This window comes from Astatotilapia calliptera, chromosome 8 (genome assembly GCF_964374335.1).
Source record: "Astatotilapia calliptera chromosome 8, fAstCal68.1, whole genome shotgun sequence".
In the NCBI taxonomy this organism is placed as follows: Eukaryota; Metazoa; Chordata; class Actinopteri; order Cichliformes; family Cichlidae; genus Astatotilapia; species Astatotilapia calliptera.
Window position 1 is genome coordinate 19,706,366 of NC_137429.1, and position 17,777 is coordinate 19,724,142.

At 44.8% G+C, this 17,777-nt stretch overlaps 1 protein-coding gene across 2 annotated transcripts in view; it reads left to right on the forward strand.

Moving 5' to 3' along the window:
- raraa (retinoic acid receptor, alpha a) overlaps nt 1–17,466 on the forward strand; it is a 139,558-nt gene extending 122,092 nt beyond the window's left edge. For both annotated transcript variants that reach the window (XM_080305183.1, XM_026178895.2), the window contains 7 exons: nt 3,370–3,518; nt 10,530–10,671; nt 15,392–15,552; nt 15,685–15,861; nt 15,974–16,178; nt 16,374–16,532; nt 16,705–17,466. In XM_080305183.1, the coding sequence (XP_080161309.1) occupies nt 3,370–3,518; nt 10,530–10,671; nt 15,392–15,552; nt 15,685–15,861; nt 15,974–16,178; nt 16,374–16,532; nt 16,705–16,901 (1,190 nt within the window). In that variant the 3' untranslated portion in view covers nt 16,902–17,466. The remainder of the gene's footprint in view (nt 1–3,369; nt 3,519–10,529; nt 10,672–15,391; nt 15,553–15,684; nt 15,862–15,973; nt 16,179–16,373; nt 16,533–16,704) is intronic.
- The last annotated feature ends 311 nt before the right edge of the window (nt 17,467–17,777 follow it).

Sequence of the window (17,777 nt, forward strand, 5' to 3'; positions counted from 1 at the left end):
ATTACCAAAAAAAAATGAATGACGAGATATTTGATAACTGAAGCTTAATTCATGATGAAGCGTAGGAGGGTGAATTCAGTGGCCTCACAGTCAGAGCAAAGAAGCTACCCTGATGTCTGGTGGTACATCTTTTTTTTTTTTTTCTTTTTCGATTTTTATTATTTATTTATTTTATTTTTAATTGCTTGCCAGATGGCGCCGGGATGAACCGGCTATGGCAGGGTATTGTAGCGTCTCTTAGTACCCTTTAGGCTCTGCATACACGTTACCTCTTTGATATCAGTGATGATAGATGCTGGTGAGGTTCTGGTCCAGTTAAATCACCTGCTGCTCTGGATAAGATTCCAGTTTGATGCTTTCTGTAATGAGCTCAAGTGAAGTGAAAGATCAATCTAGAGCTGATAACTCTGCTCTTTATGTGTGTACGCATTGAGCAAGAAGCCAGTCGTGTCCTTTATCACGCTTTTTTATACTTTTGAGTCTGAGAGTATGTTTTAAACCACTACAGTGCCCATGTCTGGCTTATATGAATTGTTATGATCAAGATAAAATGAAAGCTTAATTTGACGCGCATCTTAAAATCTGGCAAATCTTGTAAACTTTGCTGCGCAGTGAGACAGCCTCCACCCCCTCTCTCCATCTACGATGCCTGCAGGCAGTGAATCCATCAGCAGCGGGTGTGAGATGGATACAGCTGATTTTGGCATTGATTATCCTTCCCAGGCTTCTGTGTTTGTCACTTAAAATGATCACTTCAGGTCCGAATTTTACCAATAAAATATGATCGAAAGCAGGTTGGAGCTGGACCTTCTTGCTTTGACTTTAGTCCCGTTCTTTGTATCCAAGCACAACTAAACGGGTGATCACACGAGTTCAACTAAATGGGGAATCGTGAGTCAGATTGAAGATTTCTTTTGATTTCAAATAGTCTCTTGGACAGCTGCTGATGACTCTGAAGCTTCAGGGAGGAGTAAAGCTGATGTCTGTAGGCAGTTCATCTGTTTTGTATTTTTGTCTTTTGCTTTATTACTCAAACAACACAGTTTTCTTCCCTAAAACTAGATTTGTTGTTCCTCCTTTTATCTCCACCCTTCATTATCCAAAAAGATCATTTTCATTCCCCATATCCCCCCTCTGCTCACTCCATAAAACTTTTTTTTTTTTGCTTTTAAAAATAATGAAAACCACTATCTCCCCCCTCTGAGCCACATATTTCCCCCCTTAAATCACATTGACCAATTTACACCAAGAGCTTTAAAGGTCGCCGTCGGTGCGAAAGTGGCATACGACATCTGGGCCTCATAAACAACGCCTCTCGCTATGCTAGGCCTTATTAAGTGTCACCGTTAGCTGATGCAAAGTGAGCTTTATTACTTTGAAGCTTAGCTGTTCCGACACCTGAAACCTGCTCGGACACGCAGTATGTTTTTTTTTTTTTTTTGTTTTGTTTTTTTCTTTCTCTCTCTCTCCTGGTGGCAGAGATAACAAGCAGGCTTTGGAGGGACTAGATTTTGGTGTAGTGTGATTGTGTCTGTTACCCTTTTCCAGGAAACAGGAACATATAAGGGTGTCAGATTTATTGTGATTGTTCTGAATATAATCTTCTCTTGCACCATCTGCTCTGTTCGCGTAGAGACTGGCAAGTAGACACCTGCACAGAGACAGTATAAAAGGATAGTTGTGTGTGCATGTGGGGGGCGGGCAGGCAGGCAGGCAGGCATTCTTTTGTTATTTTGCCCACTGTGCAGTGCAGGCACCATGCAAGCGCAGGGTTTGTCTGAAGTGTAGTCACGTGGAGTGTGTTGCTGAGCCAACCCCCTCTGATAATATACTGTACACGGCTTGTTTACACACAAGCACTGAGGTGCTGGTAACTCCTAAGCCTCTTGCCAACGCACACTCTCTCTCTCTGTTAAGCTGATGATGCTGGGTGGAGCAATGTGGGTTAAAAGGGTGCACACCTGCATGTCATGAACCTGAACCTGCTTTGAGTGCCATAGCATGGGATTCTAAAGCTCCAGTCTGCTCCATCACTCGTGTGTTTGTGGCTTATTTTCTGGCTTCATTTATAAGTTACAGGGTGAAGGTCTTTGCTGTGAATGTGTGTTGTTATATCTAATGGAAGCGCTGTGTTTTGTAATACACAAAACATTGAGGCCAGTGAAGGGAGGTTACTTCTGTATAATCCTTGGTCGCTTTGTTTACCATGTACATGCACAAATGATATGACAGGATACATGCTGTTTGTATGTGTGTGTCATTCACTCAAACAGAGACTCCGCCGCACACAGTTATGCAATTTATAAAGTGGTGCTTATTCTTTGTGACAAATAAATAAGGGTGCAGAGCGATCGTCTTGCCTCTTCAGTGTGTCTCCCTTTTATAGCCGAACTGGCCCTCGGTCCACGTTTCTGTATTCCTGCCTCAATGAGCTCGGTGTAGTGGTTCATGAATCTATTATCCACCTGCTGCTGGTTCTGTTTAGAGTAGCACATCAAGCTCGCAGCTGATAACCAATGTGGAAGGAGGATTACCTTCGCCACCTGCAGTCCCAAGTCTGTGGAGTTGGAGTACTTCCGACTGCTGGACGAGGCGCCAGTGAAGCAGCTAAATGTTGTGGATAACGGTCACTAAAGCAACCTGGTCAGCGTGCCGACCAGAGATAGCTGGTCAGAAGTGACTGAACTTTCAAAATAAGAATGAAGGGACTTTTTTTTTTTTTTAGAAATGCTACAATAAGACACCAAATGTACTTTGGAATAACTTGATACACCTTACTGCTCTTTGGTTTGTCATTTCACCCTTTACTTAGTAATTAACCTCATGTTTACCTGTGTGATATTAAATAAGCTTGTGTGGGGTAGTGGAGTTTCAAAGACCTGTCTTGGTTGGTGAGAATCAGCTTGTTTCTCTTGACTAGTACAGCGTGTACCCTTAATCCTTTTTATATTTTGAAGCACTTAAAAAGAGCACGAAATTTAAAAGGCACAACTCGAGGCCGCCTGGAGAAAACCTGCCTTTGAACCCTGCTTGCGATGTAACCCCCTGTGTAATGTCCAAACAGAGGCAGAGAAACCACGTATTCAGCTGTAAATAAGAATGTTGTAGAGGGGTGGATTCATTTGTGCTCCCTCTGTGTGTGCAAGAGTGTTTGTTCTTTGAAGGCATCTTTCCTGTGGCTGATCTGAAAACACTTGAAACTGAGAGCGTTCCCCCTTCATGTTGTTTGCACTGGATTGTTTAAGATCTGTGTGAGTGTCTACACGAGATTATGCGTTTATCCCACTCATTGATTATTGCTAGTGTGCCGGAGCTCCATCTGGCAGCGTCCACTAACCTTTTTCTCTTGTTGCTCTTTCCTCTCCACAGCAATAGAGACCCAGAGTACCAGCTCAGAGGAGATAGTGCCAAGCCCGCCCTCGCCTCCCCCTCCACCCCGCGTCTACAAGCCCTGCTTTGTGTGCCAGGACAAGTCCTCAGGGTACCACTATGGTGTCAGCGCCTGTGAGGGTTGCAAGGTGAGACTCCCGGCCTTCCTCTGAATCTGCCAAGCAAGCAAGATATTTGTCAATCTTATTGCTTTCATGTGATTTCCACTGGAAAGAAAAAAGAAAAAAAACTTTTTATAGCTCATATGATAAAAATGATGAATCACATCATTTTGAGTATTTCACACCCCCTGTTTTTTCTCTTCTTCTTCTTCTGTTGACTTTAGATGTCTTTGAATGCATGTTGAGAATTATCACTGACATTATCACTGAGCTGTCTAATCAAGAATATGGAAACTCAGGCCTTTACACGTATATGATAAATGTGCCTCTTATGAACAAAATGTGAAATTTTGTCATCTAGTCATCGTTTTTTTTTTTTTTCTTTCTTTTTGAGTGTTGCTGCTCCTCGTATCGCCTTCTTGCTGACGTGTCTGCATCGGTTGTCCATTATCAATACAGCCATGTTGCACAGGTGCAGAAGAGGCCTCATAAGGCCCATCTGTTCTGTTATCAGTTGATAGCTGCTGTGTGCACGTGTACACGCTCTCCTGTTAGTGTGAGCACACAGACTTCTTTATCTCACGGCTCCCAAGGCAAGGAGCCAGAGTTGTGCAAGCTTGGAGGAGGATAGAGATGAGGAGCAGGGATCTGTGCAATCTAATGTAATGTTACTGCCAGGTGCATACCTTATATCTGCACGGTGTGTGCATTTCACAAACCCAACGTGCTGTTAATATTTTCTGTTTACGCTCTGGTCGTCTTCTAGCTATCAAAAAAAGCGAAAGTCTTCGCCTTTAAAACATGCTGTATGTTTGGCACAGGCAGGGTGGTGTACTAGTTGTGACCAATGGCTCCTCGGCCAGTGTGTATTTGTTTCCATACATGCACGGATAGTAGCCTAATGAAAGGAAACGGGTACTGAAAAAAGAAAAGTCCACATTAAAGGACACACACTCAGGCGGGATGTAGAAATGCAGACGCTACCATTCAAAGACTGAGAGGCCTAAGCTGGTTGAGAGCGAGAGAGCAGACTGTGCTCTGAAAGGCATGAAGAAGCAAAAAGAAAAAAGAGGAGAGAGAGAGAAGCTGGGATGGCTGGAGGGGCAGCCGATTAGGGCACAGGGGCCACAGCTGAACTCACTGACACCAAAAGTAAAAGATGGTCAGCGCCCCAGAGCACAGGGGGAAGGGATAAAGTAAGGAAAAGAATGCACAAAGGGAGGAGAGCACAGGAAAGTTGGGAGTGTGATACAAAGTACACCCGGCTTTCCAGCAGGTTAATACTTGGCAGAGTAAATAAATTGGGCCAACAACAATGCTGCTTATTGTGCTTCTCCATCCACTTTCCAAGGAAAATCCTGGTAGTTTGACGATTAACAAGTAGCATTTTTAACTGCTGGTTTAACAAAAGACAGCAGTTTCCAGCCACCACTTTGGTCAAGATGAAATTTAGTTTTTGCATGTCCTTACGTGTGATAAGTAGTAATGGAAATATATGTAAGTATAATATTGGCAGAGCTGTCAGTCTTTGTTTACAGCAGAAGATGTTCAGTGTCTGAATGCACGAGAATGGTGATGTTGTAGTTGCTCTTCTTGATATTTTTACTATTCACCGCTTTTGTAATTATCATGTATGAACTCGAGTATCTGAATATGTATTTATTTTACTGTTTTAAGTTTTGGAAGCAAAGGAGGGTCAGAAGTGTCATAACTGTGTGCTGCCATATCCGAATATGTGAAAACGTGTATGAATCCATTTAAATACGTGAATGTCTAAAATATATTTGAAATAATTTCATTTAGAATCGGCATGTGCATGACATTTTGTGAGTGGTGTCAGATTATAATAGCAAACAGTTTGAACAACAGGATGATGCTTAGCATTACACCAGCAGTGAACTGCACACATGTTGTTGTCAGGTTTCCCTTCATCTGTCAGTTTTGCACCTTTACCAGTGTCAGGTGCCAGTTTATTTTCAAGGAGCTGAAAGAGGCTTTGAAAACATCATTTATTGCAAAGATTTCTTTGTTTTCTTGGTACGAAGGAAAGCATGTGCGATCAGTCTAATTTTTATATTAAACGTCAGGAACTGCTGGATTTCATATTTGGTGCATGCCTAGTTTTCACCCCCACAGATGTGCAGATAATGGTGATGCACAGCTACTTAAGTATGCTGTATTTAGTAAGCTTGTTACATGCTACAGTTAGTTATGGTAAATGGCCTGTATTTATATAGCGCTTTACTAGTCCCTAAGGACCCCAAAGCGCTTTACATATCCAGTCATCCACCCATTCACACACACATTCACACACTGGTGATGGCAAGCTACATTGTTATTTATACATTGTTAGTTATACATTCATCATCTTCAGTTAAGGGCCACAGGGGCTGGAAGCTATCCCAGCTGTCATAAGACAGGTGGCAGGGGTACACCTTGGACGAGTACAGGGAAAACCCGGGCATGTCGAGAGCATGCAAGCTCCAAACCAAAACCAAAAAACACAGTTTATGGGTGTTGTTTTTTTTTCTTCCCAGAACCATCATGCTGGGATTTGATGATGCTAACGACCTCAGTGGCTAAGGGTTATCCTGTGAAACTATCATTAAGAAGGAATGACCAATTCAGGAATATACAATTTGGTTTTTATTTTTAAATTAGCAAGTTGGGATTTCTAGACATTTAATGCATTTTAGTTGTCTGTGGCACAGAGAGTGGATATCAGGTTTGGTTCAAAGCTGAGTGGGCGTATCCATTTTCCCCCCTCTGATTGTTGGCATGTAATGAGCTCTGACTTTGATCTCAAAAGATGCACTGCAACAATGCGGCTATTCCAAGTCTTAATCTGCTTTTAATGTTTTCACTTAACATGTATCCCCATTGTCTCACAGGCAATAATTAAGCAGGGTTATAAGATACATAATGAGGCTAAATCACACCTCATTCTAGTGTGTGTGTGTGTGTGTGTGTGTGTGTGTGTGTGTGTGTCTCTACTGATTTTGAACACACCTTGTGTCACCTCAGGCAGTTTTATCTGCATTAATCTGAGAGGTTTTTGATATAAAAATGGAAAATATAAAGCAGTTTCTTTCACATATTCAGATGGCAGTGTTAAAAAACAACTGTAAAATTCACACTACAACATTCTGAAGTGTGGATAGTCTTTTTTTTAATAATATTATTATTCCTTAACGAACTGAATCGGTTATTATACACTTCCTTTGGTTGGTTAAAAACTCTAAACGGTGTATTAAGCACATGATGAAGACATCTTTAGTGGTTGGAGTGTTGCTCTTTCTGACTGTAGAGCAGTTGTGTCAGAACCAATATTGCAATCATCCTTTGAAGGCTTTCATGCACTGGAGATATAACTGATATTTTAGTCAGTCATGAGATATTCTGCACAAAATAAGTTGTTTCAGATGAAAAGCAGTAACGTACTAGATAGGTTTCACTGTCAGTTTTCGACAGCCTCTCTCCCCCTGCAACACCTCCGCTATATACAAATTCTGCTCTTTCATCTCTTCGCATTCAGGTCATAAAATTTTTATCTAGAAAACCACGAGCAAATTTGGCATGCATGCCTTCTCAGCTGAATAGGTGTGTTACTGTGAATGGTAGATTATTAACCAGATAGAGAATGCATGAATAATGAGCGGCTCTACTCAGTCAATCAGATATATTGAGTAGATACAGGGAGGGAGCCACTGTTAGACTGAGGCAGAGGTGGGGGAGGGAGCAGTTAATTGGGCGCTTCTTTGCATTACCAAACAGGCAGGCAATAAAAACATAAACCTCTGTGCTCCATTCAAATAATGTCATTGCCCTAACAGCACAACAATTCATCAGGTTAGTAACATGTTGTCATAATCGCACTAAAACTCCTAAAACCTCATTAGTTCGACAGCCGCTGTCACCTGCTGGTCCCATCCCTCTTCACAAACCGCTGCCTTCCTCACTCAGTAGCTGCAGTAATAATTTGAAAAGTTCACCATGCCTTCACCGCATCTCTCACTTCAGAGGAGATGACTTGGCATAGCATACTCAATAATTCAACACTACAGGCGTGAGAATATATACGGTGTCTCATCTGAGACTGGGGTAAGTTGAGGGTTAGCAGCGTCTGCTTTACTGCAGCATGCCAAACTACAAAGGCGTTTCCTGGGGGCTGCAGTGAACGGAGGAAGCAGGAGCGGGGGGGGTATCGAGCTCTGCTGCTTGGAGACAGCTCATTCTCTTGTTTAAGTTCTACCGCTCGCAAACACTTACTAGAATTGCACTTCTCTTACCCCCCCCCCCCCCCCCTGCAGATATTAACACTTAAACATTAAATATGCATGCCCACCCCCTCATGTTTATGTTTTTGTCTTTGAGGCATGCCAGTGCAAAGCAGGCATTCTTTCTTCCTGGTATGCACTGCAGTGCAAGGGAAGTGGCTATTTCCCCCAAAAAAACAACAAAAAAAAACCCCAACCTCCCCGTGATGAATGTCCCCTATTTGGTGTTTTTCTTTTTGTTAAACAAAGCCTTTATTAGTGTGCGAGCTGTTGCAATAGTTGTTTCGTAATAGGAGCAAGAGCACAGGCCTGCATATACACACGTCCATGACCGCAGTAGGAGGTTGGGAACGCGTTCCTAATCCAGGCGCAGTGTGATATTCGTGTCAGAGAAGATTCCTGTGCTTCCCTGTGAACTCACCAACTCTAGGCACTCCTTACATCCCACTTAGTAAAGCATTTCCTCACACACGTGCACAGAGCGGAACGTGATCGCAAGCACACGAAGCTCTTAACCAGGTAGACAGCAGGGAATTTAGGAGCACATGACACTCGCAATCACAAATGCACTAGGAACCATTCACTCGTCCTTTTCCTGCCTCCCTCCCTTCTCCCTCCTCTTGCCGCCCTCATCTCCACTGAACTCTGCAGGGTGGCTGACAGGCCTGCTGAGGGCTCTTGTCGCTGGGTGGATTAAGCGGTGATACAAAAAGAGGCTTAAGAGCCACAGGAAGCAATGACTCCTAAAAGGAGGAGTTGGAGGGGGTGGTGGTGGTGGTGGCAGGAACAATCGACTGCCCCACGAGCCAGCAGCAACAGCCAATCAGGAGGTGCTGCAAGCGGGCACCTGAGCCTCTGCATTATCTGCAGGCGGTGGTCAATCCTCTGATGACCCTGGGGTCAGGGTCGGGGCACTATTGGATCAAAGAGGAGATGATACTCGCCCAAACAAAGACTGGAGAATTATCCCTCAGCTTCAGCAGCTATAAATAAGCTACAATCCTTGTTCTTTTTCACTTGATTGTTTGCTCAGGTTGCACTGTGAGATAACAGCTCTTTTCCAGGGTGGCGGCTGGGGGTGAGAGGGGGTTGGAAATATCTGAAAGCAGCAGAAAATGCATTGTTTATTTGCTGGAAGCATTGCAATAAAATGCACATTTTATTGGAAATTGTGTTTTTCACCCCCCCTTTTTTTTTCTTTTTTTTTTTCTCAAATTTAAAAAAAAAACCCTGACATGTTGCAGCACAGATGTGAGGCGCTTACAAAGTCAGGGGAAAAAAGGGTTTGACGAGGTGACCTGAGCACCAAATGGCTTTCTTTTCTAGCCAGAGATGGAGGCCATCATACGTAATCACAAGTATCGCCCACACCTGTAAAGTGCCTTGTTGAAACAGATGACAAACGTGACAAACTGCGCACAGTTCCCCTATCAGGAGCCTGAATGACTCTGTGGCGGGAGGACAGGAGATGTAGAAAGAGGCCGGTGATCCGGGAAGGACAAATTGCGGGCTTAGATCCATCAGCCATCTGTCAGCTAGCAAAGCTAATCCCTCTGCGTGGGATGGGGCTCCCTGGCAGCTCCTCTACCCCACTCCACCCCAGCTCCCTCTCGCCCGCCCCAGCTGGCCCACCCACAAAACATGACCCACCTCGTCGCATCAATACTGACACTGACCTGTATTACATTTGTCCAGAGACCTGCTTGCTGAGTACTCACTCAATTGGGCTTAATTTGCATTAACCTCTCTTTATCTTTCTGACATGATAGGGATGTTTAAGCAGTGAGGCTGCACGGGTGAACATTGATTTTTATTGCATAGGCATATTAAGGAATATATAGGTTGGGATGCACTACTTTTCAATGCATGTGAGATGGTCTGGGTTCTCTCAGGTTGAACTTTGCACTGCTTTTTACCTTTTCTTTTTTTTTTGTATTTAAATTTTTAGGGAGTTAAAAATGATCTTACCACATTCTTGGTGTGCATGTCGTATAAATCGGATATTTTTTTGCTCGTGCTTGTGCAATCAAAAACTAGTTTGTGGTCCACAGAAATCTCCCATTTCAGCCTACTGACCAAAAATGAGTTCATTATCCTTTTTTCCCCTCATCTCCCATGGGGCTGGATTACATTTTATTTCTTACACAACACTTTTAGCCTATAGTCAGTCTCTCTCTTTCACCCTCTCGCTCTCGCTCTCTCTCTCTCTCTCTAATTATATGCACTTGGCCTGGATCTAGAATTGCTTATTTCTGGCTCTCTAAACTAGGCCATGGTTATGTGACACCCAGTAACCCTGTGCCTTTTACCCCAAAAGCCTTTGGACTTGGAAAAACCTCCCGAATCGTTTATTGTTTAGGTTTCTCATTTGAGCTTTCTCCGAGCAGGTGGGCAGCCTCATAAGTTGGTGACAGTTCACTGACCATTATCTCTGTAGTGATTACACACAGATTACGCCACTGCTGGACTTGGCTGTTGTTTGCCTTTTATTTGCAGATGTTTCTAAGTATTCAGCATGGCCTCTTTTTGCTTCTTATTTCTAAATTGTTTGCTTAATGTGAACTGGACAAAAGGCGAATGCCATAACAAACGCGCAATTTGGACGAGGAAGCCTAAACACATGTAGTATGCAAAATTGCTTATAATTTTACTACTAACTGCTCCATTTCCTATGGCAGTCATATTTCTACCAATGATTCCACCGACACAACCCTCCCCTTGTCTCTTCAATACCTTACACGTTTGTCTCTCTGTCATGCAGGGCTTCTTTCGGCGAAGCATTCAGAAAAACATGGTGTACACTTGTCACCGGGAGAAGAACTGCATCATCAACAAAGTCACCCGCAACCGCTGCCAGTACTGTCGGTTGCAGAAGTGCCTGGAAGTTGGGATGTCGAAGGAGTGTGAGTAAAAACATGATCATTTTTACCCAGAGTGCCCTGCCCTCACAGGGCATTTAGGGACAAGCACAGATCTCATCACCGCTCTTTAATCCCAGGGTTTTTGACATGATTGTGGCCACCGCAGGAAGTCTTAAGTCGCAGCGTTTGTTGACATTTGCTCCTTTGCTAACATTGCGTAAGAATTCATCCCCATCCTCCAGCACAATCTGACAACACATGTCATAATCTACTCGATAGGTGGAGTCTTATCAAGATTATCAAAAGAAATTAAAGCACAAAGCTTTTCCGATTTTTCCATTTGAAAAGAGTATCCACCGAATGTGCGAGCGGCAGAGATGCAGTCGTGATGCAGACTGGCATTAGCAGTCAGGGTGTCTCCAGGCTTGGCAGGCCTCTGTGATGAATATGTTCTCACCTGCCGAGAGTGAAAGAGCAGGCGTCTGCTCCAATCATTGCACCCCCGGGGGCTGTGTGAACACACACATACACGCATGCAGTCAGACTTGATAAAGTAATTGGGAGAGGTGTGACCACAGAGGCCAGCAGGGTTTTTACCTCAACCAGATCACATGACATACACACACACACATACTTACTTCCCAGCAGAAAAGAGAGGGAGAGTGCTTGTGTGTAGGCGGGGGATGCTTTTATATTCTGATAAACACTTTTTAATGGTCTGAAACTGGGCATGTGTCGATTTGAAAATCATAATAAAAATCACGTGATCAGAAAGTGCAGCATGCCTCCTTCCTGTTTAAACACTCTTGCGTACAGCTTTCCTTGCTCAGTCTCTCTGCGCCTCCTGTCTTCCCGGAGCTATTTACCTCGTCTCTCTGCTGCAGAAAGTGCAGGGAGCGCTCCCCACGCCACAGCACTGTGGCTTACAGTAAAAGAAGTTATCCTCTGAGCTCCTTACCTTTGAATGGGGCCATTAATCATGGTTAGAAAGATCACAGCAGCCAGTTCTTTTACACACACAGGCACCGAGGCACCCAACACACAACAGACTGGAGTTGGAGAGCCATCTAGTGGTGACTGTATAGTACTGGATAAGAGAGAACAGGCGGGGGAGGGCTTTTCTGAAGTAGACTCAAGGGAAGGATGTATGATTGTTATAAGTTTATAGTTTTCCAGGCTCCTTTTGTTGAGCTGCTTTTGGTTTTTACTTGAATACTTTTTTTCCGGAGTGTGTTCATGTTCTGCAGGTTTCATATCACACAGTGCTGACTTTGGCCAGTGGAACTGGTCTGGTGTGGCGAGGCGGGAGGGACTGGCCATCTGGGGCCAGCAGGGACTCTCTCTTCGCCTCTGACACAGACAGGAGAACGGGCACGCTCATCAAAGTGCACTGTTCACCATAATTCCATGCGCACGTATGCCTAAATTATGCGCATACAAGGTGACAAACACAAGCTGGTAGGAATAAAAAGCCCGTAACAGAAATACACTCCGACAGCTTCGCTTGGAACGGCATACACTTCCCTGTCAAACACACACGCAGAAGGTGGACCCCCCGCTAGTGCCGGGGGACGTCTGGGTGACCTTGTGTCTGCTGGCAGACAGCTCCAGATGACAGTGCCATGCCTGCTGCCAGGTGGCAGTGGCACACAAGACAGAGCCGGGAGGAGCGGGGAGGGCGTTGGCAGCAAGCGGAGGGTTACAAGGGAAACGCCTGTAAAGGCTAGTGCCAGCTTCAACCTGACGGTGTGTGGTTGAAGCGGACAGCTACGAGCAACAGCTGTTCCAAGGGATTGCAAAAGCTGCAACATTGTTCTCTAAATTTTGTGAGAAATATGTACATTCTCAAGAAGAAAGGGGGGGAAGGGACAAGAAGCAGAAGTTTCAAGTAAAAGGCTGTATTTATAGCAAATCAGTTCCACTTTTTAACTGTTGTTATATAATCACAGTTCACTACCATGTTGCGTTCATGTTGGAGTCCTCTCAACAGTATCCCACCTTTTTCTCCCAAAGTAATCACCCTTTCCTCGAGGAAGGTGTTATTCAGCGATAGAAAAAGTAATAAAAGCAAAATAAGATGAAGCGCAGAATGATGGAGAATGGTGCGAAGAGGGGATAACATCAACCAGAGAGGCAGGATAGCGACGAAAGATGAAGGCAGAGAGAGGGAGAGAAGTGTACTGAACCCAGTGTGAGCAAGAATGAAAATCTAGAGTTGAGAGAGCCGAGGGGGGAGTCGGGGGAGGAAGGGAGGAGTGAGGCTGGAGGACAGAGAAAGAGAGAGAAAGAGGGGGGAAAGTTTCATCACTGTCGACGGTGGCTCTGCGCTGCGAGCAGCAGGAGCAGGGGTAACATTGACATTTTTATCTTTCCATTGAATTTAATCTGTGTGATGGACGAGCTGCCAGAGCTTTAATTTTCCTCACACGAATTATCCCTGTCTGCCCACCTCCCTCTGTCTTGTACACAGACACAAACACGCGGGCACAAAAAACCCCCGCATACACACCCGTGGCACCGAAATTGTCTAAGTTGCACGTGCGCAGCCGAAATCCACTACGAGAGGGAATGATTGAGTGATGGCTGGGCGTGCACGCTGACGCAGTATTCTGTGCACGCTGCACACCGGCTCATGTAAATCCTTTTTATGCAACGAGCGCGCAACTGTGGACAATCCATGATGCAAGTCCCTCCATTAGCATTCATATTCTCATAATACATTTTTTAGATTCATGGCTGGTTGACACACAAGTTGACACACAAACATCAAATGTACATTTGTATCTACACACATCCACACGCGGATGATGATGATGATGATGATGATGATAATAAATACTTTTAAAAAAGAAAAGCAAGGCAAGGCAGTATTTCTTTCATTTGCACTCCCCTGCCAGAGGCCTCCTTCCCCCCAAGTTATTGCATGTGGCAATTCGCCATGACAGATCGCCAGTCGTGCCTAATAGTTCTTTAATGACTTCATTAAATTGTGTTGTGCGGCTTATGATTGTGCTGCCGATTTGTCAGCGAGGGTAATGTCTGGGCACTAGGGATGCCCCACTTTTATTTGTGAATTAATTGGACATTGAGTGCGTTGCAGCCCTCCACCCCTCCCCTCATTGCACACAGGACACAGAATCCCAATCAGCTCCACAAACAGGGCTGGCCCAAATATCTTCAGCAGCTTACTACAGTGTTATGCAACCTAAGATGAGGGCTTGTTAAACAGGGTGTTCCTTCCCTAACTAAGTCATAATTAGCTCATTAAAGTAAATGGGAATGAAAAAAACATTTTGTTTTCCGTGTTTATACCCACATAGTTTATGAAGCGGTCTCATCACAGCATACTCTTCTTCATCGGCCTTTCTTTGCTGCAGAGCTTTCTGTGCAAGTACCAGTGCATGCTGGAAAATAATGCATTACCACGATCGCAGCGGGGTCTTCTTCACTTCTTGTTGTGGTGAGCGGTGCTTAGCAATAACATAATGCCAGATCAGACTTCCAGCCCCCGCCCTCCTCCTCGCCTTCTTGTTCTCCCAGGCAGGGAGGCCTGTCTGTGGGCTGATGAATGAGCAGCAGCACAGAGTAGTGCTCCCCCCCCCCCCCCCCCCCTCTCCTTGGCCCTGGTCCAGGCCCCCTCTGTCAAAAGACACTGATCTCCCATCAGCCCGAGCGCTCTTGCCCTTAATGGTCAAGGTTGGTATTAAGACAAGGAAAATCTGATCTCAGGTTAGTGGCTCGGGGAGGGGGGGTGCAGGTACCTTGAGGGGAGGTAGAGATTGGAGAAGTGATAGAGTTGGAAAGGTGGATGATTTAAAGCATTTTGAAAATGAGAGAGGGCGTGCATTGGCTGAGAATGAGACGCACTGAGAGGATGACTAGGAAAGCGAGAACGTGTTGTATAACCAGGAGAGGGAGAGAGATGTGAGAGGGAGAGAAAAAGCTGGAAGGTTTTTCTCTCTCCCTCTCTCTCTCCCTCTCCCCGGTATGGTCTCCGCAGCCGAGCCCTTTTAAAACCATTAGAGGCAGGATATTTGTCATATTATGTTATTAGATTAGCTGGGACCTCTAATGAAAGCTGTGGCAATTTGTCAGCCTTATGGATAGCTCCATCCCCCACCACTATTTATCAACTAGCACCCCATCACACCCAACACACCCCCACCCCAGCCTCAGCGCACACACGTACACACAACATAGTCGAAGCAAAACCGCATCCAAACGTAGATGGGAGAAATGGATCGAGCTCATAATGGGATTCCAATGCTAAACACCTCTCCTAGTGTTTTTTGTCATTTGGGGTGAGCACACCACTCGCAGCCAGAGCGCCCGAAGGGAAACGACAGAGGATTATTTCAAGGTTTTTTTTTGTTTTGTTTTTTTTCCCCTTCTCTCCCTCTCCATCACCATAGCCCATCCTGGATGGAGCTGTCTCACAACATTTATCTTACAGTATCGGATAAGAAAAGATGTGTTTGCTGCCGCTGTTTGCTGCACACTGAGGATCGGTTCCTGCTTATAACTCGCCTCAGTTTTACCTCGATCTGCAGTCAGGGGTTACTGATAAAGGAATGCGTGCAGACTGTAATTAGCTCCATGAACTGTACGCTACACTTGAAATAGCTCTGAAATGCTGCTGCATGAACCGCTGTGTTTAAAGAGGAAAAAGAATACAAGATTAAATGTAAAGTTTGCCAAGACTTAGTTTTGTCGAAAGGGTTCGAGATGCATACTAATCTCTCTGTTCCTTCCGTCCCTTTAGCGGTGAGGAACGACCGGAACAAGAAGAAAAAGGATGAGAAGAAGCAGGAGTGCACAGAGAGCTACGTGCTGAGTCCTGACACGGAGCAGATGATCGACAGGGTTCGCAAGGCACACCAGGATACTTTCCCCTCCCTCTGCCAGCTGGGCAAATACACTACGGTCAGTGGCATGAGACTGACAGTCTGTGTGTCCTTATGTTCATTCACCTTTTTCAAGTGGGAGAGTTTTGTTTTTTTCTTTGCCTTTGAAATAAAATTGATCTGCAAATATTTTCTTCCTTTATTCGTACAGACTAACAGCTCAGAACGACGTGTGTCCTTGGACGTAGACCTGTGGGACAAGTTCAGTGAGCTGTCCACTAAGTGCATCATCAAGACAGTGGAGTTTGCCAAGCAGCTGCCCGGCTTCACGACGCTCACCATCGCCGACCAGATCACTCTGCTCAAAGCTGCCTGTCTGGACATCCTGGTACGAATAACGCACACACAAAAAACATCTACCTTAGATGTTTTCAATGAATAAAACTGGAAGTTCGGTTTTAATTTTTTTTTCACAAACCGAGTCTGTCTGCTGTCCACAGATACTGCGGATCTGCACACGCTACACACCAGAGCAAGACACGATGACTTTCTCAGATGGACTTACGCTAAACCGAAACCAGATGCACAACGCTGGCTTCGGTCCCCTCACTGATCTGGTTTTTGCCTTCGCCAACCAGCTCCTTCCTCTGGAGATGGATGATGCAGAGACGGGGCTGCTTAGTGCCATCTGTTTGCTGTGTGGAGGTACGGCAGGTCTTTAAAAAAAGGCCCTTAAAGCTTGCTTGGGTCATGTTTGTGTCAGAAACAGCAGCGGGGTAGCAATGCTGCACTCTTTTCCTTAGCACCATCTAGTGGCCACTGTGGTTCTAACAGTCGGAGAGTATTGGCTGACCCTTTTCTCTGTGCTTTCTTTTTTTTGTTTGTTTGTTTTGTTTACAGATCGACAGGACTTGGAAGAGGCAGACAAGGTGGACATCCTGCAGGAACCCCTTCTGGAGGCGCTGAAGATTTATGTAAGGAAGAGGAGGCCACACAAACCGCACATGTTCCCCAAGATGCTGATGAAGATCACTGATCTTAGAAGCATCAGTGCTAAAGGTCTGTAGTTCCCTTGTGTTTCTACATATATAGTGCTACAGTGATTACTCAGGTGTACAATTGATCATTTCTACTTTTTCTTTTGTATATTCCATTTTTGAATGAATGAATGAATGAATGAGTATGTTTTACCAGAACTTACACTGATAGCTTACATTTTTCCATCTTGCAGGAGCTGAGCGTGTCATCACGCTGAAGATGGAGATCCCCGGCTCCATGCCACCTCTCATCCAGGAGATGCTGGAGAACTCAGAAGGTCTGGAAAGCGGAGCCGCAGGCGGACGACCCAGCGGCGCCCCCCCAGGCAGCTGCAGCCCCAGCCTGTCCCCCAGCTCTGCCCAAAGCAGTCCAGCTACACAATCGCCGTAGTCACGGCCCACGTTTTCATTTTCATTTTTTCTTTGTGTTGCGCTCTGTCTCCTCCCATTAATGTTCTGAAGAGGAGGGGTGAAGGAGGTGGGTCTTCTTGACCCCTAACTGCTGAACACAGGAGACCAGCAGAGCCAACCACCTCCTCTCCGACAACAAAAATCCCAATTTCCTGATCCGCTTTCCCCTCTCTCTGGATTTCTATCCAGACATGAGGGGAGATGAGGCTGGACAGGCCGGGGTAACCGGATGCCTCCAACATACCACACCGTAAATACTTCTGATGACTCTTCCTCCTTCTCCCTCCCTTCTCCACCTTTTTTTTTTCTTTTCTTTTTTCTTTTTGAAAAGACTAACGGAGATGAGGTGTGGATGAACCCGAGAGCGGTTGGAGCACAATGGAACAAATATAAGGACGAGAACAATGAACACAGACTGACTTGACAAACACCAGACACTTTTGTTTTTTTTTTGTTTTCTTTTCTTTTCGTTGTTGTTGTTGTTGTGCTCTGAGGCAGACTACAACTGAACTTTTGGGACTTGTCAAAAGAACCCACTCCTCAAAGACTCGGGGTCTTTTCCTCTTTTCCAGTTTCATGAAAAAATAACAGATTTCGTACAAAAAAAAAGATATATAAATATATAGAGAAAAATTAAGGACCTATTGCGATCGACATGTCCAGAACAGGATGGCAGGTTGAAATGAGGACATGTTTTCTGAGCTGAGATTAGAAATTGTTGTACTCCTTCACTGTTTGAATCTTTTTCATACCCATCGAGTATTGAGGAAAAATGCTTTGGTTTCACATTTGTATATTCTAATTGACGGGGGGAAGAAAAATAAGATTATTTTTTTCCCTTTCCAGTCTACACAAG